This window comes from Perca fluviatilis, chromosome 5, assembly GCF_010015445.1.
Source record: "Perca fluviatilis chromosome 5, GENO_Pfluv_1.0, whole genome shotgun sequence".
Lineage (NCBI taxonomy): Eukaryota > Metazoa > Chordata > Actinopteri > Perciformes > Percidae > Perca > Perca fluviatilis.
In genome coordinates, this window is record NC_053116.1 from 22,251,254 (window position 1) to 22,277,952 (window position 26,699).

At 39.2% G+C, this 26,699-nt stretch overlaps 1 protein-coding gene across 2 annotated transcripts; it reads right to left on the minus strand.

The window, feature by feature from the left end:
• On the minus strand, positions 1 to 23,227 carry stat6 (signal transducer and activator of transcription 6, interleukin-4 induced). Of its 2 annotated transcripts, XM_039800874.1 has the most exons (21): positions 22,598 to 23,227; positions 13,300 to 13,445; positions 12,914 to 13,058; positions 12,321 to 12,401; positions 11,589 to 11,772; positions 9,936 to 10,036; positions 8,808 to 8,956; positions 8,358 to 8,474; positions 8,007 to 8,174; positions 7,130 to 7,217; positions 6,921 to 7,043; positions 6,597 to 6,689; positions 5,894 to 6,097; positions 5,717 to 5,811; positions 5,488 to 5,621; positions 3,574 to 3,723; positions 3,415 to 3,475; positions 3,233 to 3,313; positions 1,940 to 2,029; positions 1,599 to 1,700; positions 1 to 1,511 (listed from the first exon to the last, which is right to left on the minus strand). In XM_039800874.1, exons 2-21 carry the CDS (start codon positions 13,431 to 13,433, stop codon positions 1,451 to 1,453), a joined length of 2,361 nt encoding a protein of 786 aa, XP_039656808.1. In that variant the 5' UTR covers positions 13,434 to 13,445; positions 22,598 to 23,227; the 3' UTR covers positions 1 to 1,450. The 2 variants fall into 2 exon arrangements, with proteins under 2 accessions (XP_039656808.1, XP_039656809.1); XM_039800875.1 differs by lacking the exon at positions 1,940 to 2,029 and having other exon boundaries at positions 22,598 to 23,226.
• Between the last annotated feature and the right edge of the window lie 3,472 nt (positions 23,228 to 26,699).

A 26,699-nucleotide genomic window follows, 5' to 3' on the forward strand; every position in this document is an offset into this window, starting at 1 on the left:
TTTTTGATATATTGAGAAAAACTAAGAATTTATTTGTCACCATAGTTGAAACATTATATGGATTGTAGAAGTAGCCTCGGGGTGATTTATCCAACAGTCAATCCTCAAGATATAAAATGTTTTCATCTGGTAAACATACATGCAACATGGTACATCCAACACACCAATATATTATTTCATGCACAGCATTGACAGTGATAGTAGTGCAAAGCTTATAAAACCAAAAGTTGGTTAATGAGGAAGATTGGTTTTGATATGGATAAAAGCAGCTTAAAATCTGAGAAAAATTTGATTTAGAGCTCCCACAAAGCAAAGATACTGCCCCGCCTGTCATAATATTGTTCTTTAACCTGTAATGTTACATATTAATTGCAATTATAATTACATTACTCTATATGCCTAATATGTTATTCTCCAACACCAAAAAACATTGAATGTCGTAGTAACAGGATATGTGTGACTCCAAACTAAAATATATATAGTCACATGAAATAACATCTAATTTGAGAATTTACAGCGGATTAAAGGTATGGAAATGTATGTATGGTTGATAATTTACTATATTTATGAGTTGTATTACTCCAAAGACTGAAGACAGATACTGATGTTCTTGCATGAGAGCAATTCGTCGGTATTTGATGCATTCTTAAGGGAAAAAGGCAAAATGTAATTGTCTGAGATTTACAGAATAAACATATAACAGAAAATACACACAATTAAGTTTTTTAGTAGGCATATGTAATACAAGCATTTCCCACCACCACTTCTGCCATCTGTTGCATTGTAAGTGTCCATCAATGTGGAATAGTTTCACAGTAAACAGTGATGGAAAAGCCTATTGTTCCTTTCATGTTCCTAATCCTCACTATGCCACAGAACGCATAGGCTCATAAACGTTGGCTAAGTCTTTACCAGCCATACTGAGTGTAACTGTAAGATTGGGTGAATAATATACTAAAGCTGAGGCTAAGCCATTATGAGGAAGGGTAATATACATTAGGGAAATACTATTCTAATGGCTTAAGAAAAGCATGCAACAAGGACAGAGGATGACATTACCTTAAAAAAAATCATCTCTGGTGGCTGACCACTGAGTGGCGATCAACATCAACACACTTACCACAGAGAGAGAGAGAATAGGCTTTTAAAGGAGGTGCACAGCAATGGCATCACTTTTCGTTCTTTTCGTTTGTCCTCAGTTTGACTTTGTCCTTAAAATGATTTCCTGCTTTCACGTAGCACAAGCTCAACATGTTGAGTCCCAGAGAAATCACATTTGTTTTTACTCAAAAGTAGATGAATCTGTAGATGGATCATAAAAGTGAAGGAAAAAAAAGTTTGCTCAAATAATGGCGCTTTTTTCATATGAAGGTATGACGGACCACTTTGGCTCCGGTCTCTATCCGATGGCTGCTTTGCACTCCAAGAACAACTTTGATGTAATATCCTCCTATTGATCAAGAGTCTGGAGAATGGTGTCTAAATCTAGATCCATATTGTTATCTGTGGAACTAGAAGACAGACACATGGTGACCTATCAACACTGTGTTAAAACAACATGGAAAGTAAATGAATGCACAGACAAAATAAAAACCTACATGTGTTCAGTGAAGCCAACAGAAGAATTTGGTCTGAACTCTTCTTCCATTATGTCTTGATTGATAGACTCCTGCGGGCTGAATGGCTGCGGGAACTGATGCCTGGAAGAAGCAGCAGGAACATCAGTCACTTGATTAAAGGACTCACAATTGGCATGTTTTGGAGTGAGAAGCTGACACTTGTCAAATTACAAATCAAAGGCCCCTATATTTATCACTTTGACATTATTTTGAAACAGCTGAAATATCAACAATAATATGCATCATATTTTTTTAGGCAGCCGTAGTCAAGTACATTTGACTTGACTCAATCCAACCGGTAAAGGCAGATGAGTGCCCACCTAGAGCCTGGTTCGAGGTTTCTTCCCGTTAAAGAGGAGTTTCTCCCTGCAGCCGTCGCCGGTGCTTGCTCATGGGGGAATGTTGGGTCTCTGTAAAGTGTCATGAGATAACTTCTGTTGTGATTTGGCGCTATATAAAATACACTTGACATGCTGTTTACTTTAAACATAATTTTGCTGTGTTGCAATTGAGAAGAAATTCCAGTTAATTTTGATCTGCTCAGGTATTTTCTATTTTATGAGAAATGTAAGGAAAGTACACAATGTGACGCAGCACGTAGCCCAAGAGTACCACCAACTCTTACAACTTAACCTTAAATAAAGTTCAAACCAGAACTTAAAGGAGCAGTAGGTAAGACTTATAAAACTTGCTGAAACTGACCCTATGTTCCAGTAGAACTATATGAAGCTAAAAAGCTATATGAAGCTATATGAAGAAAAAAATCCAGCTCCTCTGGCGCCGTCTACAGGCTGTAGTGTGATTTGCAAAAATCCACCGCTCCCTGTTCAGGTGCACCAATCAGGGCCAGGGGGGTGTCTAACTGCGTGTCAATTACTGCTCATGCATATGCATTCATTCTCCCTTGTGGGGGGAGGGGCTTAGGAGACCGTTTTGGGCTTTAGCAGAAAGGGGGTAGGGACTGCGAAGTTGTTGATGTTCAAATTTTTTGGCTAAGTCCTGGATCTTCGCAGTCCTACCTACACCACCTTTAATTTATAATTAAGGTAAAGATTTCAAAGTTTTCTAAGATATCACATATTTCATGCTATAGAATGATAGGAAGCAGGTGCATGTCATTTAATAAAATACGTGCAGTTCAAAAAATGTTACTTAATACAAGTGTTATATAGCTTTAGTGAGACACTGGAACAAACACACTCAATACATAATGTGGCCAAACACAATATTTAAGATTCTAAATTTAAGATTTATTTATTAGAAAAAAGCACATTAATCAACATTTCTGTAAATACGGCAGTGTTAGCCAGGTGGCTTATTTTCAACTGAAGTCCTTACCTTTATGTAAGTGCATGTCTATATAAGGAATATATTATGTAATCTTGAGGTTGCTTCAGGAAAATTTGTAGGAAAGTATGTAGCATTAGGTGTGATTAAGAAAAAAGGCTTTTACTTTTAATAATAACATAAATACTTTGGTATACTTCATAAGTAGGACTTGGGCATTTGTAGTTTTTATATAGGCAAAGAATGTAATGTAATGTGCCTCCTATATTAATGGAAGTGAGTTGGTGGTATGGAAATAAAGTGAAAGAGAGAAATGTGACACTTACCCGGAGAAGCCACCAGTACTGCGAGGGCTTTCAGCGACGGGTGTCATACTGGGAGCCGGGGGTGAGGTTGAGCCAGCTTCCCTACACACGCACGCACGCATGCACGCACACACAAGTTCCCTTAAAATGATTATACTTTAAGTGCATCAAATTACAATTTAATTTGTAAATTAGTCCCTTACGTGCCGACTTTAGTATGGAGAGACACAGGGATATAGCCCCCAACGGGTGACGCTTGAGGTTCTGTTTCAAACGAATAGTAAAAAAAAAGAAATTCATCGGTTAGTTGTTTCTCACTTGAGCTTACAGTAAGAACATAAATCTGACATCAAGACCATTACCTGAGTAGAATTTTTTGAAAACTTCATGTTTAGGAAATTCAGGATACAGGTATGTTATGTGGTTGATGTCCCGGATGCGGTCACCAAGGCTACGGATCTCAAGATCTCTCTTGGTGAAGGGCTGGATGTTCTGGATTTTCTGTCCCCCATCTAGGTGAAAACAAAATGTTTGATGTGTCAGTGCAAGCTCAGCCTAGACTGGGTAAACCCAGCCTGATCTGCCGGCGATTTGATTTCGCCCTGCAGCTCAGACTGGAAACCTGTACATTTATCTATCCTGCTTCTGTTACAATTTTGCGGGGACCAATCACAAACTGGCTTATCCACCTGCCGCGCTATTATTGTTATTGTTTATGTTTATTGTCCCCGTGGGGAAATTAAGTTGCAGCACAAATCACATCACAAGGCACTTAAACAACGTTAAGAAAAAAGAAAAGACCGTAACATATAAACATTACTACTCATAGACCAGGGCACTGATGCATATGGGGAGGGGAAAGGGGGTGTGTGGGTTGAGTATGGTTCCAGACTAGCTGGATAAACGATAAAAAAATAATTAAAAATAATATAGATAAATGAATAAAAACCTTACGACCTTCATTAGCTTTTGGATTTATTAAGCAGTTTGATGGCTTGTGGAACTATTGGCGGGTTTAACACGATGACGATAGAGAAGCGACCAAGCAGCTTCTTCTTTACATTCAACATAGCGGCCACCAAAGCGCAACAACCTGTCACCCGGATCGTTGGTCTGATTGGTTGAAGGACTATCCAATTGCATACAGAGTCATTTGAACTATGCCCGTTGATCACGCCTCTTGTGCAGTAGAAAATACAGAGCAGACTCCCCAGACTAATGTTCAATCTTAAAAGATTGAGCTTGGTCTAGTGATAGCCAGACTAAGCTTAGCCAGCACAAATCTGCATGAAGTTAGTGTTACACCCATTATAAACTAAGGTGTCACAGCCATAATCATGACAACCAAAGAACAGCCATAATATTCATTCATAATCAGAGCTACAGTCTGTCTCAATCAGCCCTGGTAGCAGTCGGTGAGAGAGCTAGCTCCATTAGTTATTCATTAGTCGCCCTTTGTCAGACCCTCCTCGCTGCGAAGGAGGGTCTGGCTAGTCCACACAACATTCGGGGATGGAAGAAAAACTAGCTCTGGTTTACTGGCATATATTTAAACCAATCACAATCGTCATGGGCAACGCTAAACTCTGCACGGAGTCGCTGCAAAATAGCCTCGGTAAGGAACTTTTGTACGTTCAAAAGTTGTTTTAGTCGTGCAACAGAAAACTCAGATTGGACAGCTAGCTGTCTGGATTTACCCTGCAGAGATCTGAGGAGCAGTTAACTATAGTACTCATAAATCCACTGGAGTTTAAAATTCCAACACAAAGAAAGCGGAAGGAAACAGACATCGGCGAAAAGACATGCATCCGGTGTAATTTCCTGCAGCAACAGAGCTATCCCAGAAGTACAACATCGAGGATATAGACTAGTTATTCAATGATGCAGTCTTGCAGCTGAGCAGCCCAACCTGAGGGTGCGACCCACTTGCGCTGTGCATGGTCAGAACTTCTGTTAGTGGATCAGAGGGAACGCAAAACATATTGCGAGGGATCATAAAAGAATTCCAGAAACAATTTTTTATTTTATTCAGGGGGACCTCCCCACAACATGGTGGAGGGTGTTAAAGAGTCAATTGTCACTAATTCATCGAAAATTAAGTCCTCATATTCCTTCACATAAAATAACAATAAATAGATATATGTATGATTACCATCGTCACCATGAATCACTGAATTTACTGGGTGTACCTTAGCAGCATCATAGTGTAAACTGGAAACAGAAGAATTTGAGGGTGAAAACAATCAAACTCAAACTGAGGCCACACCAACACTTACTCTCAGTAGCGGACACATATGCAATGGTGATGCCTCCGATCTCAGAGTCACTAAAGCGAAGCAAGAATGTTCCGTTGGGCCTGTCTTTGAGAATCAGGTGTAGATGCTGCTTCCCAATGAAACCAAATATTAGCCTAGTGGAACAAAACATTGCAAACACTTGTCATTATTAACAGACTGTGGCTGGTTGTGAATATTTAATATTAATATAGCAAGGGAGTCTCCTCACCCTTCGCTCCAGTAGGTCTTCAGGTGCTTCTTAGTCAGCTCCATCACTCCCTCAAACCACTGCCAGAAAGTGAACGGTCGACCCGGGAGAACCTCCTGTAGAATTGAAACTGCACTGTGAGATTTGAGTGTATTAGCGTGTATATATCTGCGCGAGAGGACATACACCTGTGTGTACCTTATTAAACTGTGCCCAGGAAACCATCATGTTGCTGAAGTCGTCGGCAAAGTCAGGCTTGTCAAATATCTTCTGGGCCAAGAAGTGCTGGTTGTAGTGGTCCAGATTGTGATGTGTCTGGACCTCAGCAGTGAATTTACTGTTGAGAGTGCTGTACATCATCCCCCAGGGCACACGCTCGGGCACCATGAACGGCACTCTGTCCTGATGACAACAACAAAGAGGCTGACACGGCGAGAACACTGATATTCATTTACAAAAATGTCAGGGGAAGAGTGAAAGAAGAGTAGACTACAAGTGTGTAGACTTTGTCCATTTTGTTTGAGTGGTTAATCATTTAAAAAACACAGGCCACATCAGACTATTTCCAGTCGCTTTGATTGACAAAGCAAAGAGAGCAACAAACAGGAAGCCCGTCCAGGCCCAAAGAGATTGTGTGCACATTTCTGTAAGTCTGTGGTTCACTTCCAACTCAATAGTTGATAATAATATGTTACAGTATATTAGCATTAGGGATGCAATCATGGATTTAATCTTGCACAGTGATGATTCTCCTTTAATATTGCCTTTATGGAAAACTCAACAGGCCTTTTTCACAGCAGAGAAGATATTATAACTTGTCAAACTGCATCACTGATAAAAAAGACTAAAAAGTGAACGAACATAAAAGCAATAGCAGAGAAATTAAACATTTGACACTTACTGGTTCAGAAAAAGCACAGTCCCATATGATGGTGGCCAGAGCGTTGTTGTCTTGACTACCGTGGACAATGACGACCACCGGAAGTGAGATCATCTATAATCAATGACGTCATTTTTAATTTGTATGACTACATAGTTGTCAGCTTAGTGTATCACTGCTGTAGCCATTTAACAAAGCTTGTGTGCAGAACATCGGATGCAAATGTGTTCAATGCAATGTGATACAGGAAGAAAACGCAATTATCATGAAGCCAAAATCATGCAATCAAGCAACAGGATGCAACAGACAGTTAAAGAACAGGGAGAACAATGTATAGGGCCAAACCTGTATCCTATAGGGAGTGTCACAGCCTGTAATGGTGATCTCTGTTGAGAACAGGAGAGCAAATTTCTCCTCGGTCACAGACTCTGATCCCTTTCTGTCTGCTCGCTTGATCTTCTTGATGGACTGTTTCACCAAAAGAAGATTTAAAATGTGTTAACAAGACTTAACCATAATTTAATCTAGGCTGAGAAATCTAATGCAGCACATACCATATTCCTGAATGTGGCACATGTGCTCTTGCTGGCTGTGTTGTGTTCTAGGATGGCTGTATTGTTGATCAGTTCCCCAACATTATCACTGCAAGTAACAAAACAGTAGTTCAATGTCAATTTTTCTCTTATATAAGTTGTATAGTTAGTACCTAAATGGAACCCATTTTAAAGTTTTTATTTGATTTGATTTATTTGAGAATTTGGGCTTACAAGACACTAAACAACAACCAATATTACCTACAGTATCACAAATTCACAAATACATTTCAAGGGATCCAATTTACATAACAGAAATGTTCTATTATAGACAAAGAGCTTAGAGAGTCTTAGAGAGTTTTAGCCATTTATTTTAAATATTCTTGCTAAACAACAAAAACCTCATTAAAATGTTACCTTTCCTCAACCAAAACCAACTAGGATCCTTTATTATTAAATAGCCGACTTCTTAGGTCATTACACATTGAAATATATACTACTAAATTAAATTATAGTTTAGGCTAACAGAGGTAGAAGTTCCCCTTGCACCTAGCTAACGGCATAATTAACAATGACCAAATCAAATGTATATCTTAAAAGGTTTCATGTTATCTACCTATTTCAGATTGCCTAATTATTGTGTTGGAAATAAATTGTGAGTTAATTATTTTTGAGGTATTGCATGAATATTTTTGGTTATTTTGGTTTTCCCCTTCAATTTAAAAACTACAAAAAATAATTAACAGAACAAATCTAAAAACATGTTTTCACATAAAGGGTGACTACAGGGGCTAAAAAAGACCACCATGAAAACCAATTAGCGATGTGCACTATTGCTCTCCTCCTCCCTGACAGTGTGCAGTCCTCCATGTTGTACTGTGTATACAGTATGACTCACCCAGGTACACTGCCCAGGCTCCTGGCCTGCAGTTCATTAATGATTTGCGCCTTCAGCACCACAGGCTTCCCGGGAGCGACTTTTTCCCCCAGAAGATATCGCACTGTTGTCGAGAACTTTGACTGAGTCTTAATGACCTGAGGGGGCTGCTTGTCTACTACAAGAGAGCTGAAGGAGACATCAGTTACATATGTGAGGAAAATGCTTCTTGTTTAAAAGATGTTTGAAAGTAAGTAATTTATGTTGCTCTTTGTGAGTAAAGGAGAAGAAAAGGTTTGCACTGGAATTTAAATGCATTTACTTTATTTCATAGCTCTCCAATTTAAAAAGAAAACAATGTGACTTTGCTACCTTTGAATCAGAACCTGCAGAAGTTGCCCCAGCCTTTCCTGGAGCTCTGGGAACGGTTCCCCTATCAGCATCAACTCCTGTCTCAGCTTCCCATTCACGCCAAGCAGCTGCTCACACCTAACAGATATATAAAGATAGTGAGGTAGCAAGAAAGAAAGTAAGCCAGTAAAACATAAATGCTTATGTAATAATTTATCATTTCATAAAATATCATGTGTTTCCCAAAGAATATGACTTATGTATTATTATTATTATTATTATTATTATTATTATTATTATTATTATTATTATTATTATTATTATTATATAAAAGCTTAAAACAAAGAATTATGAGACTGGTTACTGAATTCCTTCCAGCCTCATAGCCAAGGACTCCCACAGAAAGCTGATCAACAGCAATACAATACAGATGCAGTCAATCAAAAAGCGAACAGGTGTGTTGCACCTCACCAGGTCTGCAGGGGGTTGAGGTTGTCGTCAAAGGGTTGTCCGATAGCGGCCTTGTGTTGCTCCCACCTCCACACCTTCAGCCTGCTGATCAGTCGGGTCTGACACTGGTCCAGACAGTCCACACACTCCTTGAGGAGCTGGAAACGCTTCTAAAACAACCAGCATCCAAACACATTACACTGACACACATGGGCAAACACACGGATCAATAAACATCATGCACACAAACACAGAAATATTACATACCTCCATGCATACCAAAGACCACATGATTTATCTATCAATTGTTTAATGTTTAGTCTATAAAATGTATAAAATTATTCATTTTGCCTGGACGTAGATTAAATACAGAAAAATTGCAGATTATATTTTTCAGAATCTACACATATTCGCCATTTCCATTTGATTATTTACAGAAAACAATTAACTATTTTAAATGTTTTCTGTCGATCATCTGGTTGATTAACTAACCAATTGTTTCAGCACTAGTTTAGGCTGATCTCATAATAATCAGTATTTATTCATACATAAAATAGCCAAGAGACATACTTAATGATCATCTACTTCAGTGTGAAAGTAACATCTATCTATAAATCGAGATATCTCTGTGCTTGTGTCCCCCACACATGCACAGTAAAACAGCGGGGGCGGGGAGTTGCTGATGATGAAATAGGGGACACGCTGAATCTCTAGATGAGCCGCAGCTGAGCCGCGACAGATTGAGCCGCGCTGCAGCATGTGTTTACAGGTTGGGCCTCTCCAGCACGTTGTTTTGTTGGGCACATTTCTCCGGCCGTTCTGCGCGCTACCATGATGTGTGACTGCCACACGAAAAAAGCGGACACATTGAATCTCTACATGAGCCGCAGCCGAACCGCGACTGTGTTACAGGTTGAGTTTAATTTTTTTTTTAAATTACAAAAAAACACACATTCACTTAGGCCATATAAAACTGCCTGTGACCGCACAGTGCAAGTTTTACCTTCAAATGTTTAGTTAAAGTAAAAAGAGAGGCATTATCACTCAGGAAAATGGACTTTACGGTGGAGATTTTCAACTCTAGAATTAATAACCCTCTAGGGTGCCAGTTATGTTGGTACACAAAGGTGAATCTATTGCCAAGCTCACCGTGGACAATGCTTTCACATTGTACTCCAGCTGCTGGATGTGATTCTGGAGTTTTTGGATTTCTGATTTTGCGGGATCCAGTCCATTCTGTTGGATCGGCCCTGTACAAACATAAATAACATTATATGTTAAGTCCAAAACGAAAAAAAATTAACATCCAGACAAACAAATTATGAAAGGCAACTTTTCTTAACGCCTGTTAGGGAAATATTGTTTTCTGTTTTTTTTTGGTATTTTTTTTTGACAAGAAAGCAAAACTCATTTGAGTCATTCATTTACAGGATGGGTGTTAAAAGAGGAAACACACTAAATACAGTAAGCCTGGCCAGATATTCATAAAACGTTTCCCATGAAAAACGTCACAATGACAATGTTACATTAGTTACTGACAGTGACAGTTCCAATATAAAGGAAATAAAGAACTTTCATTAAATCCTGAGATAAAACAGGTTATATTGAGCAACATGTACACATGCCAGATACACGAGTCAGGCCAAGGCAAGACAGAAAAGAATAACGACACACAAAATACTTGTGTAGCACTACAGTACAACTGCATTTCGTTGTGCAACCCTGCACTGCACAATGAAAATAAATTAACCTTTAATGTATGTCACAGTGAAACTAGTCTCGCGTTGCCAGACCCTTCTCCAAAGTGCGCTGGAGGAGAATCTGGCTACTCCACATAGCATTCAGGGATGGGAGGAAAATGTCCTCTGGTTTATTGGCATTTATTTTAACCAATCACAATCATCTTGGGCGGTGCTAAGCACCGGAGAAAAGCTGCGGTGCCGCTGCAAAATAGGCTCGGAAGGAACTTGTTTTGGTGGAACATGTGTACGTTTAAAAGTTGTTTTAGTCGTGCAACAGAAAACTCAGATTGGACAGATAGTCTAGCTAGCTGTCTGTATTTACCCTGCAGAGATCTGAGAAAAGGTTAACCATAGTCCTCATAAATCGACCGGAGTTTAAAATGCCAACACAAGGGAAGCCCAAGGCAATGGATATCTGGCCTAAATGAGTGAAATCCGGTGGATTTTCAGGCGGCAACGGAGCAATCCCAGAAGTGTAACGTCAAGGATATAGACTACACTGAAACAGACTGGAATGCAAAGACAATGTTCCATGCTGATGTAATCTTTTATACACATCTTTTTTCACATCTTTTGATCTAAATAACACGTGAACCTCCACACAATAGTAACTTTCTGACATTTAAAGCTGGATGTTACTAAATTTTCTGCAAGTAAATTCAGAAGTCTTAAAGCAGAAGTCAATATATAAGACTATAAACAAGACTGGGTAGGGCTGCAACTAACAATTATTTCTACTATTGATTAACCTGCTGAATATTTTCTGGATTAATCCATTAATCATTTGGTCAGTTACAAGTAAAAATGCACACCAAAGTTTCCCAGAGAGCTCATAAAACTAAACTGAAAATAAATGAAACCATGAATTAATCTTGAAAAAGAGGAACTAAAATAACATTTCTCCAATTTCAGTTTCTATGAGTAAGTGCATCACCAGAGGTTATTGGCCCTTAGTACTACCGTGTGGCCATTCATAGTATTGTAAATATGAACATGAAGTTACTGAAGAGAATCTCTGTGTTCAGTCTTCCTTGTGTTCATATGTGTATGTGTTTCTCACCTTGTAATTCCTCATAGTTCTGCCTCTCCCAGTTGAGCTCTTCTTGCAGCTGGTGCATCTTTTGTCGGATGTCCTGGACCTCCAGCACCTTTAGGACCAGGTGGTCTACATCCTGCATGTTAGGGAACGAGGACTCTCTATTCGGGTACTGTTGGTACTGTGGAGGGTTGGGCACCGGAGCACGCTACAGACATGGAACAGCACTTAATACACTTACAGTATTGATGCTGGGGTCAGAACTGTTTTACACATTACTTGTTGCTACTATTAAACGTACATTAACAGTGGAAATTACCTAGAAAACATTTTTACTATATCTATTTCTCCCTGTAGTCAAACCAAATCAATTTACACCCTCCAAAGGCCTGATATAAGACTACATTGCCAGAAGATATAGTTTAAGTAATACATTGTTTAATATAAATAAAAGAAAGAATAATTCACACCCAAGTAATGAATTGAATCAGGGCTTTTCAAAGGGTGACACTACAAAACCACTGTTATAGTCAGACTATATATATATATACTATTGCATGCAAAGTAGTATGTTTTTTTCCAATGTGTCTATGTATTTGTAATGACATTAACTTGTAGTTTCTTTCTTCATCTATATAATGTACACTCTACGATCAAGCCTCAACGAGCCATACTGTAAAAAATGATCAGACAGCTTATTAGGGCTGAGGGCTGTAGTTAAAATAAACACAGACACTATTTGTTAAGAGATCTTACCGTGGCGAGAAGAACCCTCTCCTTCGTGAGGATCTCCCTGACCAGCACTCCAAACTGTAGAGGCTGCTGCTGAAACATGGCCTGTGAATGAAGCACGTGTCTTATCAAATCTTAAAAAACAGTCCTTAATACCACCTTGTAGCTACTAGTATGCAGTGGTTTATTCAGTTAATGCCATAGACAATACATTCCTACTGGCAACAAACATATTTAAAGAAGCCTGTGCAATTATTATGACTTTCTAAAAGACACTTTTTTGGTATCTTGTGGTCAGTAGAGTGTATGTAGGCTTTTATTTTTTACTTGAAGGTTGTGGGCAGCCCCACAAACACCATACATTACTAATGAGAAACACAATATATTCCTACATATGAAAACACCATCTTCCTGTCTTTGGTTTCAGCAATCTCAGTCACTTAAACGTGCTGCGATCACTGGCAGCAGCTTAGCATTATACATAATGGCTCGAAGAAATTGCATTTTACCTAAACTGCAAACACCAGGAAGAGGGACACTGTCCTATTGAAACCTTTCAGGGATCCAGGATGGAACCTAAATACTATTCTGGGACAGAAGTTACACAGTTCCCGTACCATGTTCCTGCTGATATTCATCAGCTTCATCCTGTCCACCACATTGGCGTTCTGCTGAGCAATCGATTGCAGCATGCTGATAGTCTGGTCCAACAGAGTCTGAGCCTTGCTCTGCTGCTCCACATTTTCCGGCACAAAGTCGTCCCTGTGAGCATACACACAAATATACACATACATGCCCATGCATACAGTATGTGCATGTAAACATACACTTATGCATATAGATCCATACACATACGGACACAATATGCAATAAGCATGAATGCGCTGTACATCATTTTTATTTATTTATTTATTTATTATTATAGCATGTTTATTATAACTGTGTGCACATTTATGTGTATGTCTATGTAAAGTATATGTGTGCACATGTGTTTGTGTCATACCATCTTTGGCTCTCAATCCATTCAGCTAAAAAATGTCTGACTTCAATGGGGAAGGCGGATGGGGGATAGAGGTTGTTTAAGGTGTCATCAGACAGGCATTGTATCATCTGGGACATGTGTATCCATTGGGCCATGATCAAGCAGTGCTACACAAGTCAGAGTAAAATGACAATATGTATGAGTTGTACTACATTTTTAATTTACAGTGGAAACAAACAGGACATCTTCTTGAACAAGCACCACACTGGCGTTAAAGATTAAGGCATCTTATAGGAGCTTTTCTTATGATCAACAAATCCCACAAAAAGACCAAAACCAACAATGCATAAGTCTGTCTCTATACTTTCCCACTTCCCTACCCTGTTTGCAGCACTCAGGCCCAAGCACCTTCCTTCCTCCTGAAGATGTAAATCTTTGGAAAATGGCTAATAAATATATAGTTTAGTTTTTTAACCTCAATAATCCAACTTTCCTACCAGCAGGAGGGTCAGTACAAATTCATGCTGTAGCAGCCCACATAGCATATCAGGCCTTGGATACACAGACAACATTGGTTTTGGTGTTTTCACAGGATTTGTTGAAAATAAGAAAAATAAATAAATAAATAAAGTTCAAAACTATTGCAGCCAGGTCAAACAAACGTCTGGAAAACATCTGTAGAGAAACAGAGATAGATGTCTTAAATCTGTTGCTGGCAACAAGCAAGTCTATCCTGTGAACGTTATCAGCTTCCCACATGTAGGGTGAACCTTATAATGTAAAAACTAACAGACTCAAACTGTCTCTGAAAGCTTGGATATCTCTCTGCAGTCTGACTGTCATTATGTAAGTTGAAAGTGGTTTCCTGTTTCATTCCTGAGTTATGTTTGTGTTGACTTTATAACACAACACATGTTACATCATAAAGTATCTTCAATGAGAAGAGAGAAAGATGAGAAGAGAGCTAATTTAATAAACAAGAAGTCCTTATAGTTAGTCATGATATCTATTATGCAACATTGAGCAACGTTTCATAAGCAACATCCCCAATGTTTATCCTTCATAATAAGTTAACAGCCAACTTAGAATAACAGCTATCTGTCTCTGAATACTTTGAAGCTCCGCCAGAGACACGTCAAGGATTGACCATTTATAGTAATATATATACTACTCACTTACTGTGTACTTCTACTTCAGAGGAAAACATTGTACCACTACATTTACATGACAGACAAATGTTACTGGTTACATTGCAGATTCAGATTTTACTCACAAAATATCACAATTGAAATATGATGCATTATTATTCGTTCAACTATTCAGCATTGTATTAGAGTTGAAAGCTCCACCTTGAACAGACAGTCAATTTAAGTATATTGTGCTGAAGTAAACATTTGAATACAGGACTTGTACTGTGTGTTATCAATAGTTTTAGCCTACTATTTATAGTTAATAGTTTTACTTCAGAAAATAATCTTTTTGTTTCTACCGCTGCCAATACCAACATCGACAACTCAAAATGTTCCAGTTTCAATCTATGAAAAATCATTACATTTGAGTCAACTTTTAGTATAAATGTTTTCTCCCTGAAATTTTCAGCTCAATCTTCCGAGTCATGCAACAGGCTGAGGGAGTCAACCAATTCCAGGAAAGGGCTTCACGTCCTCAGGAATGTCGAAATGGAGCCCTTCAGAGATGATCTAAGTTTCAGGTTGTTGAGCACCTCTTTAATCCAACGGTCGTAAACAAAATCAGTCTCCGGGCTAGCAGAGATGTAAATTCCAGGGCCCATCGGCCCATCTGAGCTTTCATTTTCTCAAAGGCAGAGCAGGATACCCAGGGCTCGGTTTACACCTATCGCCAATTCTAGCCACCATAGGCAGGCTGGGGGAACGCATATTAATGTTAAAAAACCTCATAAAGTGAAATTTTCATGCCATGGGACCTTTAACACTGATGATGCCATTACTGTGCCAGGCCCTGAATACCAAGTCCGACCTCGAGGGAGTAAAAACATGGTTTTTGAGCAATGGTGTCAGGAAGGAGGGGCTCTGTAAACCGTGAAAGCTAAGTTTAAACTGGGAGTTTGGAGTCACCAATGCAGAGAGGCTTCAATAGCAAACAACCACAGCACGAGGGGAAATTCCACAAACTGGAATGTAGACCTGTTTCACAAAGTTTCAGGGTGAGTTTTTAGTAGTGAGAGTTTAAAAGAATAAACACACTATAAGCCCCGTCATCCTCTTGCAGCCATCATTCTCTCTTAGCGCTACTTGAGTTCATGTTGGGTCAGCTCTTATGTAAAGCTGCTTTATAACTACTAAGTGGGACCGTTTCAAGGCAGTCAGTACTGGCATCAACAGACAAGCCCTGGCAAAGGTACGACCATATTTCTGGCTCTTTACAGGGGCCTGTTTTGGCCACAATTTAAGCTAAGAGCACTTGAGCTCTCTGCTCTAGCCACTGTTAAGATAGCTATACTTGCTTCCTTGGTTGCTTATAGTCACACTGTGTTGAATACGTCCTTGTAATGTCAGCTGATGACCCAGTGTGAGTATTTTTTCCTTCAGCCATGCAATCTTAGAACTGTAAGGAAACTGGAACTCATGCTACTAGTGTCTTACACAGAAAGGAGGCATCATTGTAGTGTCATATCACCATGTCTACAGTATAGCTGCCTCTTGCAGCAAGGAGGGTGCAATGGGTGAACATTGGTCAGACCTCTGAACCTCTTTATAGGTAAATTAGAAAGACATTCATTAGTTAAATAAACACTGCTCATGCATCCCATCAACAGGAGCACCTGAATATTGTGTTAGGTGTCCCATTCAGGCTTTCCATTACCACTCAGTTCTTCTCTAGATGCTTACGAGCATCAGTTTGTTTTTCCTTTTTCCGAAATGACAGTCTAAGGACAGAGGGTTTTGTAAGATGGACAGATTGAAAAGTAAATTTCTGATTTGTGATTTTGGGCTGTATAAATAAAATAAAATGTACTTGACTGGATACATTTGCTATATATTTCCCAGATGAAGCTACACTATATAATCTACTAAGATTTCGCACATTTAGTGCTCAACAATTTTAAAAGGCAGATTTTACAATATTTTTTATACATTGAGACATTTTGAATGTGTTAAACGTAAACCGCCAGGTCGTCGAGTCTCTGTGGTGCACAAAGCTTTTTGTTGAGTCTCGGGTGTACAGTAAATATCGTGCCAGAAACATTCCTGGAGGGAATCACTTGACGTCATTCCTCTCCCCATGCTTCCTGTCTATTTTGACAATTATGTCTAAAATAAGCAAAATGGCATGTGAAATGTTTTATTAGGTCAAGGGCCTTTTAATAGTTGTATGTATTTTTTTTCTTTTCATCTGTACTTTTTTTTACGTCTGTTACAGTGACTACATTATTTGCACACTGCCTTGGTAAATCAGAACAAAAATTTTAAAAAGATTTAGTGACAGATACTATTTATGCAGGTATGGCAGATGTAGGATCGCTACACAACTGGTGAGTGAAAACCTTCTTGAAGAATATTGCATCTAGTTGTTGGTATCCAGATGTGGAAGATAGACTAAAGTCAAGTCAGTTCTATTTGTAAAGCCCAAAACCACATATTTGTCTCTGAGGACTTTAATTGAGTAATAAAAATAGAAACCTTACATCTTCAGCAGGCTGTTAATACACAGAATAAGGATGTACTCAGCAGTTTAGCTAAGTTTCTGGTAGAAGATATGAGTGATATGAAATAAAACTCACAATAATCGATCAAATCACTATATATGATACTATCTGGAAAATCCCCTGTCAGGTTGGTTTAGTTAATGTCAACGCATAATGGGGAGTCAAACCAATACTGGTCATTTTCCACTGCCATTTTCAGAAATCAATGTGGGGGAATTTGACGATTGTTTTGGGATTATTTTGAATTCTTAACTTAACGAAAGTCCCATGATATGACTACAGATATAAAAAGGATAAACAATAAATCCTATATTTAAAAAGAAGTAATGCACTTCACACCTTTTCCAACCCTCACACTGACTGTCACATTACACAGCAAATAAAGAAACCTCTTAGCTGACAATCATCAATAACCCAGCTGCAACTAACAATTATTTTCATGATGTCAATCAATCATTTATTCTATAAAATATCATAAAATAGAGGAAAATGCCCAAAAGAGCAAAAGGTGACAAAAGCTAGTGGCAGTTGGCCTTGACCAACTGCCACTTTGCTCATTTGAAAGCCATGATGTCTCTCTCTCATGGGTGGGCCAAATTCTCTCGGTGGGCAAAGCAGAGAAAGGGGAGGTAACCTTGCTCCTTATGACCTCATAAGATTCCAGATGGGCCCATCTGAGCTTTCATTTTCTCAAAGGCAGAGCAGGATACCCAGGACTCGGTTTACACCTATCGCCATTTCTAACCACTGGGGGACCATAGGCAGGCTGGGGGAACGCATATTAATGTAAGAAATGTTCATGCCACAGGACCTTTAAGTCCAAGTTCTCAAATGAGAGGATGTACTGCTTTTCGTTGTCTCATATGATAGTGAATACAAACAGTGAATACCTGTTGGTTTAAAGGGGTGATAGAATGATTATATAGGGTATTTCACACTGTTCCTTATGGTCTCCTAATGGGGTATGTAACATTAGTTGGGCTGAAAATGGCCTGGTTGATATTTTATTGGCCCTTATGCATCCCTGTGTTTTGGCCCTATTTGTAACAAGAGCTTTTCTTCCAAATATGGTATGGTCATGAATATTTAGATGAGCTGCGCGCTGCTTGGTTGAGCCTTAGCCCCGTACACACACATAGAGACGCTGGCTGATTGGTTGAGCGACTCCGCCATACACACGCATTAGAGGTCGTGTGCTGATTGGTTGAGCGAATCTCCAATACACAGACATTAGAAACGCCGACAGACTCTCATATTCCAGACACTGCAATGTTTCCTTACCAAATTCACTTCTGAGACTTTTTTTCGGAAATCAACTATATAAAGCTCAAATATGGGCCGTTTTACGAAAATGGATGGCTAATTGCAAATTTGGTAAAACTGTGTGTCGGAGTTCAGCTGCCTGTGTTGCTGGCTCGCCGCCTGGCCTGCCTTCCTCCACAGACCCCGGCTTGCTGTGAGCTCGATTGAGCTCCGGAACGGCTGCTGCAGCCCACAGCACCTCATACCCGCGCAAAGTCACCGTTTGGGCTGGTGGACTACTACCAAACGCCACTGCCCTGACAAAGCTCCAGGGCCTGCATCTCCTCTCTTCCTGCTAGCTAAATGGCCCGTGTGTGAGAGCGCGGTCAGTGAGCTTGTTACACCAGCAATCTCTTACCACATGTTACACACATGTCACGCCACTTAGCTATACAACATACCTAAATGTCTTATAAAACTAACAACGGTGTCCAATTTCAAGTTAATGAATATTTGTGAGCTGTACGGGTTTCGTTAGCTGCGACTGTCCCTGCAATCCTATGTGTACAGATTGCGGCTAGTTAGCTTCATTTTTGGTCGTAATTCGAGTATATTTACAGTTGGAATTTCGTCACGCCACTTATACAACATCTAACTATATGTTTTATAAAGCTAACAACGGTGTCCGATTTCAAGTTAATGAATATTTGTGAGCTGTACGGGTTTCGTTAGCTGCGACTGTCCCTGCAATCCTATGTGTACAGATTGCGGCTAGTTAGCTTCATTTTTGGTCGTAATTTGAGTATATTTACAGTTTGAATTTCGTCACACCACGTATACAACATCTAACTATATGTTTTATAAAGCTAACAACGGTGTCCGTTTTCAAGTTAATAAATATTTGTGAGCTGTAAGGGTTTCGTTAGCTGCGACTGTCACTGCAATCCTATGTGTACAGATTGCGGCTAGTTAGCTTCATTTTTGGTCGTAATTCGAGTATATTTACAGTTTGAATTTCGTCACGCCACTTATACAACATCTAACTAAATGTTTTATAAAGCTAACAACAGTGTCCGATTTCAAGTTGATGAATATTTGTGAATTCCAGAGGAATTCTAAGAGGAGGCCAGCTAGCTCTCATTGATAGAGCTCCATCCAGCCGCAGGCTCTATCAATGAGACTCATGGACAAGCGGCGTTTATTTTCCCAATCGTTTGTTTAAATAACTCAACACATTATAATTACACACATTATAAGATTAACTGCTGCATCATGCAGTCATTTAAAGAAATTACAAGTGGCTCAAAATAAGGCTGCAAGACTGGTTCTTGGTTGTTCTTCGAGAACTAGTGTTGCAGAGATGCATGAACGTCTTGCTTGGCTGGTGGTCAAGCATAGACTATCTGCTAATATGTTAGGATATTTTCATAGAATTATTAACACTCGGATTCCAAAATTTCTTTACGACAATATAATTTACTATTCAGATATGCATTCACATTACACAAGAGGGGCGAATAGTCGACAGATTTCTTTACCCCTACCTAAATCTGACTCTATGAAGAGGACCGTGTTTTATAGGTCAATTGTGTTTTGGAACAATCTTCCAGTTGGGGTTCGTGAAATCAAGGGAAAAACTGGTTTTAAAAAAAGACTAAGACTGTATTTGTTTTCAACATCGTAATATCGGCTGGATTGGCTGAGAGAGGTTGTATCATGTGCTATGTTGTTTTGTATTATTTTACTATTATTCTAATCAGTACTTTTTGTATTGTTATTTTTTCTTGTTCTTTTATGTCTATTATTATATGATATTTTTGTGAGTAATTGTGATTGTAATTACTCACATACACGTTTTGTATGTATTGTTTGGACCCCAGGAAGACTAGCTGTCGTCTCGGCGGCAGCTAATGGGGATCCTTTTAAATAAACAAATAAACAAATAAACTAGAATCTGTGGTAAGAGAATGCTGGCGTAACAAGCTCGCTGACCGCCCTTTACTCACATACACCGGGCATTTAGCTAGCTAGCGGGAAGAGGGGAGTTGCAGGCACTGGAGCTCTGTCAGAGCAGCGGCGTTTGGTAGTAGTCCAATAGCCCAAACGGTGACTTTGCGCGGGTATGAGGTGCTGTGGGCTGCAGCAGCCGTGCCGGAGCTCAATCTGGCTCACAGCAAGCCGGGGTCTGTGGAGGAAGGCAGGCCAGGCGGCGAGGCAGCAACACAGGCAGCACCAGCCTCTGAAGTCCGACACACAGTCGGACAAAATTTGCAATTAGACATCAATTTTCGTAAAACGGCCCATATTTGACCTCTAAGTAGTTGATTTCTCGCATAAAAAAGTCTCAGAAGTGAATTTAATGGTAAAATAGCAGATGAACGATGTATACATTTTCTGAGATCTGCACGACCTAGATTCAGAAGACTACCTGATCTTAGGTCAGTTGTGTAGCCTATGTAAATGTTGGGGCGTGACCGTTCTCTTAATACACCCATGGGCTGACAAAGGTTCCGGTTTTTGGGAGGTTGACGTCAACTTCCAGCTTTGTTGGGATTCGCCCGTTTTCAGCGGCAGTTTCAAAATATGAAATTTTCATAGTAAAGGGGTGTCAATGGGATTTTGAGCTTATATGTATGTCCTATTTACCCACCGAACTGTCGTTATTCAACTATGACAGGGTAAAATCGGTTTTGCATTCTATCACCCCTTTAACAAAACAAAAAATGTCAGGACGTCACCTTGGGATGTGGGAAAATGCTTCACTATTTTCTGACATTTTATAGAACAATAAATTAATAGATTCATCACAGTTGTTAGTTGCAGCCCAATTTAATTACTGAGATTTAAAGCAAAAGGCAGATTTATTGCTGACTTTTGAGCAAAATGGCTGAGAGAGAAGGACTGCTGGCATCAACGTCTGACAGAAGCTGTTAAGTGAGCAGTTACTCAGACCAAAGCACCTAATGGTGGTGAGGAGTGGTGCCCCACTGGTTACTACCTTAGAATATAGACTTTTGAATTGTGTGCAGACTTATATAGACTTAATAAATAAATAACACCTTTGCACATGTAGCTGATAAATTATTGCACCAAGTAATTATAGTAAATAATTGTCCAAGAATATTAATATGCGATGTGTAGATACGTGCTGTGAATTCAGTTTTGACACTATAAGCGTGTAACACTCAGAGGGAGGAGTTATAAAGTTTGATGGCTGCAGGCAGGAATGACCTCCTGTGGCGCTCTCTGGCGCATCATGGGTGTCTGTCTGTCGCTGAAGGTGCTCCACAGACTAACTAGTGTATTGTGTGCTTGTGTGTGTGTGTGTGTGTGTGTGTGTGTGTGTGTGTGTGTGTGTGTGTGTGTGTGTGTGTGTGTGTGTGTGTGTGTGTGTGTGTGTGTGTGTGAGTATGTGAGTGTCTTAGCAGCTTCTGTTCCCACGTCTCCCAAGAGTGTCTCCACTGGCTTGTGGCCTACAGATATTTTAGGGTTTTTGGTTTTGTTACACTTAAACTCTAATGCTGTGAAAGCAGCTGCTGTTCTCACTGAGGTGGATTATGACTCTCCTCATCTTGTTGTTAATAGCGATACATTGTTAGGCATTGCAACCTGGTTGTTAGTATTAACTGAACCGAGTTGCACATGTTCTTAATGCTGACTCTGGGAAAACTGGATGGGTTACATAACTCAAACAGACGGTTAATGTCGCGCCGCCCTAACCCCCTAACCCTAGCCCTGTATTATTGGTATGCAGCAGGGTGGATAATAGATAATTGACATTAATTACAGTTAGTTACACATTTAATGCAGCTACATGCAGCTACATACTTAAATTCATCAGCATTTACTGGATGACAAAGTACAGCTTCTTTAGTGTTCACCTGATATTATATTCATTACATGTTACATGGGGATCTAATACTATGATATGATATTACCTAATTTTCTAACAATATTAATATATAATCAGTGAACAATATAAAACCATAACCAGAATTACTGTAAGCTGTACAGGATTTCCAGGAACAAGTAAACATGAAAATGTGCTTATTGGGGCACCGAGCATAGAGGGAGGGACTTTAGTTGATTGTTGCAGCCTTGATCATAACACATTTTCGTGAAATACAAAACAATGATTAAGGGCACAGTTAGAGCCCCTTTTTAACTGGTGAAAGTGCATAATCACGTATAAGGGGTTGCATAACTGTTGAAGGATATAAGGCTGTATTTCAGGCCGACATACATCCTGCAACAGTTTGGTTTTTTCGTAACCAAAACATGACAGTCAGAGACGCACCGTTCTCACAAGTGACAAGGCCCCATCAGCTGTAGGCCGCAGTATTTAACACAATGATATCCGCACCATGAAACAATAACAATAGCACTTACCTTCAGTAAGATATAATTTCAAAACATTGAAAAACGCTCTACTCCGTCGCCTCTTCCTCCTCCTATGTCTCATAAATCCTCCGCCAGGCCGATATCCTACTGAACATTTCCTGCCTTCATCACTCACTTTAACGCTGACTTTTGTCTCTTAAAAGCTGGACAGTTTCCGTCGTTTTAACCGAAGAGAAATCAACTCGGAGCACCGTGCAGTTCAACACGGACAACTTTTAACAACAGTAGAAAGTAGGTTAGGCTTAGGCTTACTTCCCTGTTACGCACTGTGCCAGTACCAGGAGGAGCGCGCTTTATTTCCTGTCCTCACGTTCAAGTTTACACATGACCGAGCTATGTCTTCAGAGGAACGTCAGGCCAGGGCTGCTGTTTAGTAATAGGATGATATCTAGTAACTGTGCATGTAGGGGTGTTCGCGCACAGCAGAATAAGCGACAACGTTTAACAATACGCAGCTTGTGTGGTTTATATTTGTTTGTACAGTTGTCTGTTTTGTTTACTGATTTTATTACACGGCGCCTGAAAGCATGCACTCTGCGGCATTTAACGTCTCAAGACGGAATCAATACATAAGGATAAATAAAGCATAGCAATAGGAGGAATTTATCTGCCGCCTTTGAAACAGAAACTACAACCGATCTATAGCTTGGTAAACTTCCACAGAACGAGACGTAGGCGGAGTATTGTTGAGTCATTTCACAAGATGCTGTTACTTCCAGTAAGTCTTTACTGAGACACATGATACCATATCTGCAGATACCAGAGCCTCCAAGTCGGACATCTTCCTAACGAGCGCCAACGGCACCCAGTGTCGGAAAGTCATCAGGCCTATTATTCAATAACATTCAGGATTTTACCTTTCTGTGACCTTATAAAGATATATTATTTTACAGTGTGTTGAAATTTATGGAATAGGACTATACGTAAATATATGGACATATATATTTGCCTATATTTGGAAACATTCCCAATATAGCCTATGCTATTGCTTGTATGCACATATTAATATATGGAAGACGTTCGACCACATCTTCTATTCCAGATATGTGCATAGCGTATATAGTGACCTACCAATTACGTATAAATTATAGAGATATAGTTTATTAATTAATGTATGAGTAGCGGAGAAGGGGAATAAATACGTGTATACTTCCCACTACTCCTTTTCGAATTTGTTAGATTTAACTTGTGTTTATGAGAATTTATTTTTTTGAGTTTGTGTATAGGTTTATTGTTCATTTCATCTTATTGCTATTTTGGTTTGCTATTATCTTTTTGTCTTGTTTTAAATTTTTACATGAAATATAAACAACAACAATACTGTATATTATTATGAACTAAAATAATGATACATAGTATGATCATTACATAATATAACACATGTAACATGCTAATAATCATGTAGTGTAGGTTTGTTCCTCAAACTAACATACTCTGGTATAAATTACATATTTTATAAATGCATATGTGTCATATATTTATTTTTCATATGGAACAGACAATAGTGTAACCTTCAGAGTTCCCAAGAGGAGCCACCAGGGATCGCTACTGTGTGTGTGTTACAATTTAGCTTAGCTGTCTTTTTGAAATAGTAACATGGCTCTATTCGTAGTGCCATGTTACTATTCTATGTTATGTTATGGCTGTGTAAATGTGTGTTGTGTTTTATAACAGTGTAAATATTTCACACCCTTGTTCATTGTCATATTGCACTATTGCACTAACTGGATTTAATGCTTTATCTTCTTTGTGAGGTGAGTAAATTATTTGCACATAACTTTGGCTTGTTGTTGTTTGGCTAAGTTATACAGCAAAATAAATACCACAAACAGTCAGATAATTTATCTGTTGGGGTCTAATCTGAATGGTTTCATGGCACAATCTGGTCATTCATCTGGTTTTATCTTTTTTCTTTTTATTGGCCACATGAGGGAGCTATAGACCTGCATTAAACCTGCCTCTTATTCAATGTGTTCAATGGTCTGTTTGAAATTAGGTGCCATCATAGCAAGATCATACATGCAGACTACCCAACATAAAAAAACTAACTTAACATGAAGACTTTCATTTACTATTTATTTATTCAGTGATCACATTTTAGCCATGTGAGAGGGGGCAGGCCAAGATATTTTACCGGGACATTCCACATGTCGAACCCAATTTCCTGAGAGTTTTGATTGACCTGTCCAACACAGAAACAATGCAGCTGCAAAGATTAGATCATTTACTTTCAAGCAACCTGAGCAGTTTCCTTTGTGCCATTCTTTCCTCACTTGATCAAGATTTTATGTGATTCATGTTTTCCGTGTTCTCTCTATTCTGTTCAAAACTGTCAAATGTTGCAGGGCTGATGGACTCAGTCCCAGTTATCATAAAGATTACACTCTTTAGTATTCAGGCCAATATTTGTGATGACAGCTACTGTAGCATCCAGGAAGGAGCAACTATCTAATGTTAAACGACATTGATCCCATTCTCTAAAAGCAGTCTGCAGTGATAGTGCTTTCTCTGTCACAATATGCAGCACCTCCTCTGTCAAGGACAAGATTTTGAGAATATTATGTGAAAGTTTTCAATTATTATTATTATTATTTAGATTAAGCTATCTGCTGGTTGCAGGTTTGGTGTTGAAACATATTATTCAGCTCAGTGTTTGTGTACTGTTGTTTGGCTACCACTCCTCCCTCATCATTTTTGGGGGTCCTCTTAGGTGAAGGGCCCTTACTGCAGCTTTGCAACATCTGGAACCAATACAGCTGTGCTGGCTATCTATGGGACCAGGGGGCTCAGAGATTGTAGGCTGGGGGGTGGGGGGTTGTGCTAGTTCCTGGTTTGGCCCTGGGGGTCCATGTGTCCCTGACTTCAAAATAGACTTGATTGCTAACAGCTGGCAGTCCTAACTCACCCAGTGTCAGAGCTCTCCTCTGATGTCAACCTTGTCAGTATCAAGGCCCGGACAATGGAAGACCAGTAGGAAGACCTCGGCAAAGGTAGAGAGGAGGACTGTGTTCCTGTGAAATTACATTCAGAGAATGACCTTTTTTTCTGAAGGTTGTTACCATAAATAACTTTCTTAGTTTTTGTCAAGCATCTCTGAATGAAGCTGGAGATGTAAATGAACACTTAAATGTATATAGATATTTAAGAGTGCATGCAGAAAAAATATTCTTGAATCACAATCAGCACAAAACTGACTAAAAAACAGTCATGAATGCATCCATGAGTACAATGTAGTGACTTTCCATTATAATAACACACATTTGACATCATCAGGTTATATAAAATGTGCTAGAAGGCCAATTATTCCTTTAACCTAAACTACCTAATAAACCCAACTATATAAAGCTAATTATTCTGATAATTAACATGTATATCTTTTCATTATTGCGTAATGTACTTTCATCAGTTTTTATTAGACCTGTATCACAGTGAGGAAAGTGTGGCAGAGCTGTGTCCTGCTATTCCCTGCCACAGTATGAGTAAATAGGACAGAGGCTCATTAGCATCTTTTATTATCCAATTAAAAACTCTGCTCGCCTAATTACCCCCAATCAGCAGGGAGAAGAAAATGATTGACTTCCTGGAGGACTGGAATCACTTAGGACAAAAAGGACAAACTGGTTTTCAGTCGCTTACTGGATGGAAAGTGACTCACAGACTGTGGAAGTACATGTATATATATATATATATATATATATATATATATATATATCATCACAACTCTTCTTACAGCAATACAGCCACACTGTGGAGGTAAAGCTTTTACAACTTTATTTGTGACTGTTGCAAGTACAAAAAACGTGAAAAACCCCAGCCGGTATATTCAAAACTTGATCTTTTACAAAACATACCTGTCGTGTTAAGTTAGTATGTAAGATGTAAATAAGCCTCTCCTCCTCAAATACCAATGTCACATTTCCTCATGATCTATTCTACCTTTGCAAGGTTATGTTGTTCTGTGGATTATGTTATTGAGTTTGTGACAGGAAAAGATCGGAAATAATTTTTAAACAGCTGCAGAAACGATTATCCTTCATCAGAGGATGAAGGGCAGCCGCAGCACAAGGTTGTGCCCATAACGGAGCTATGC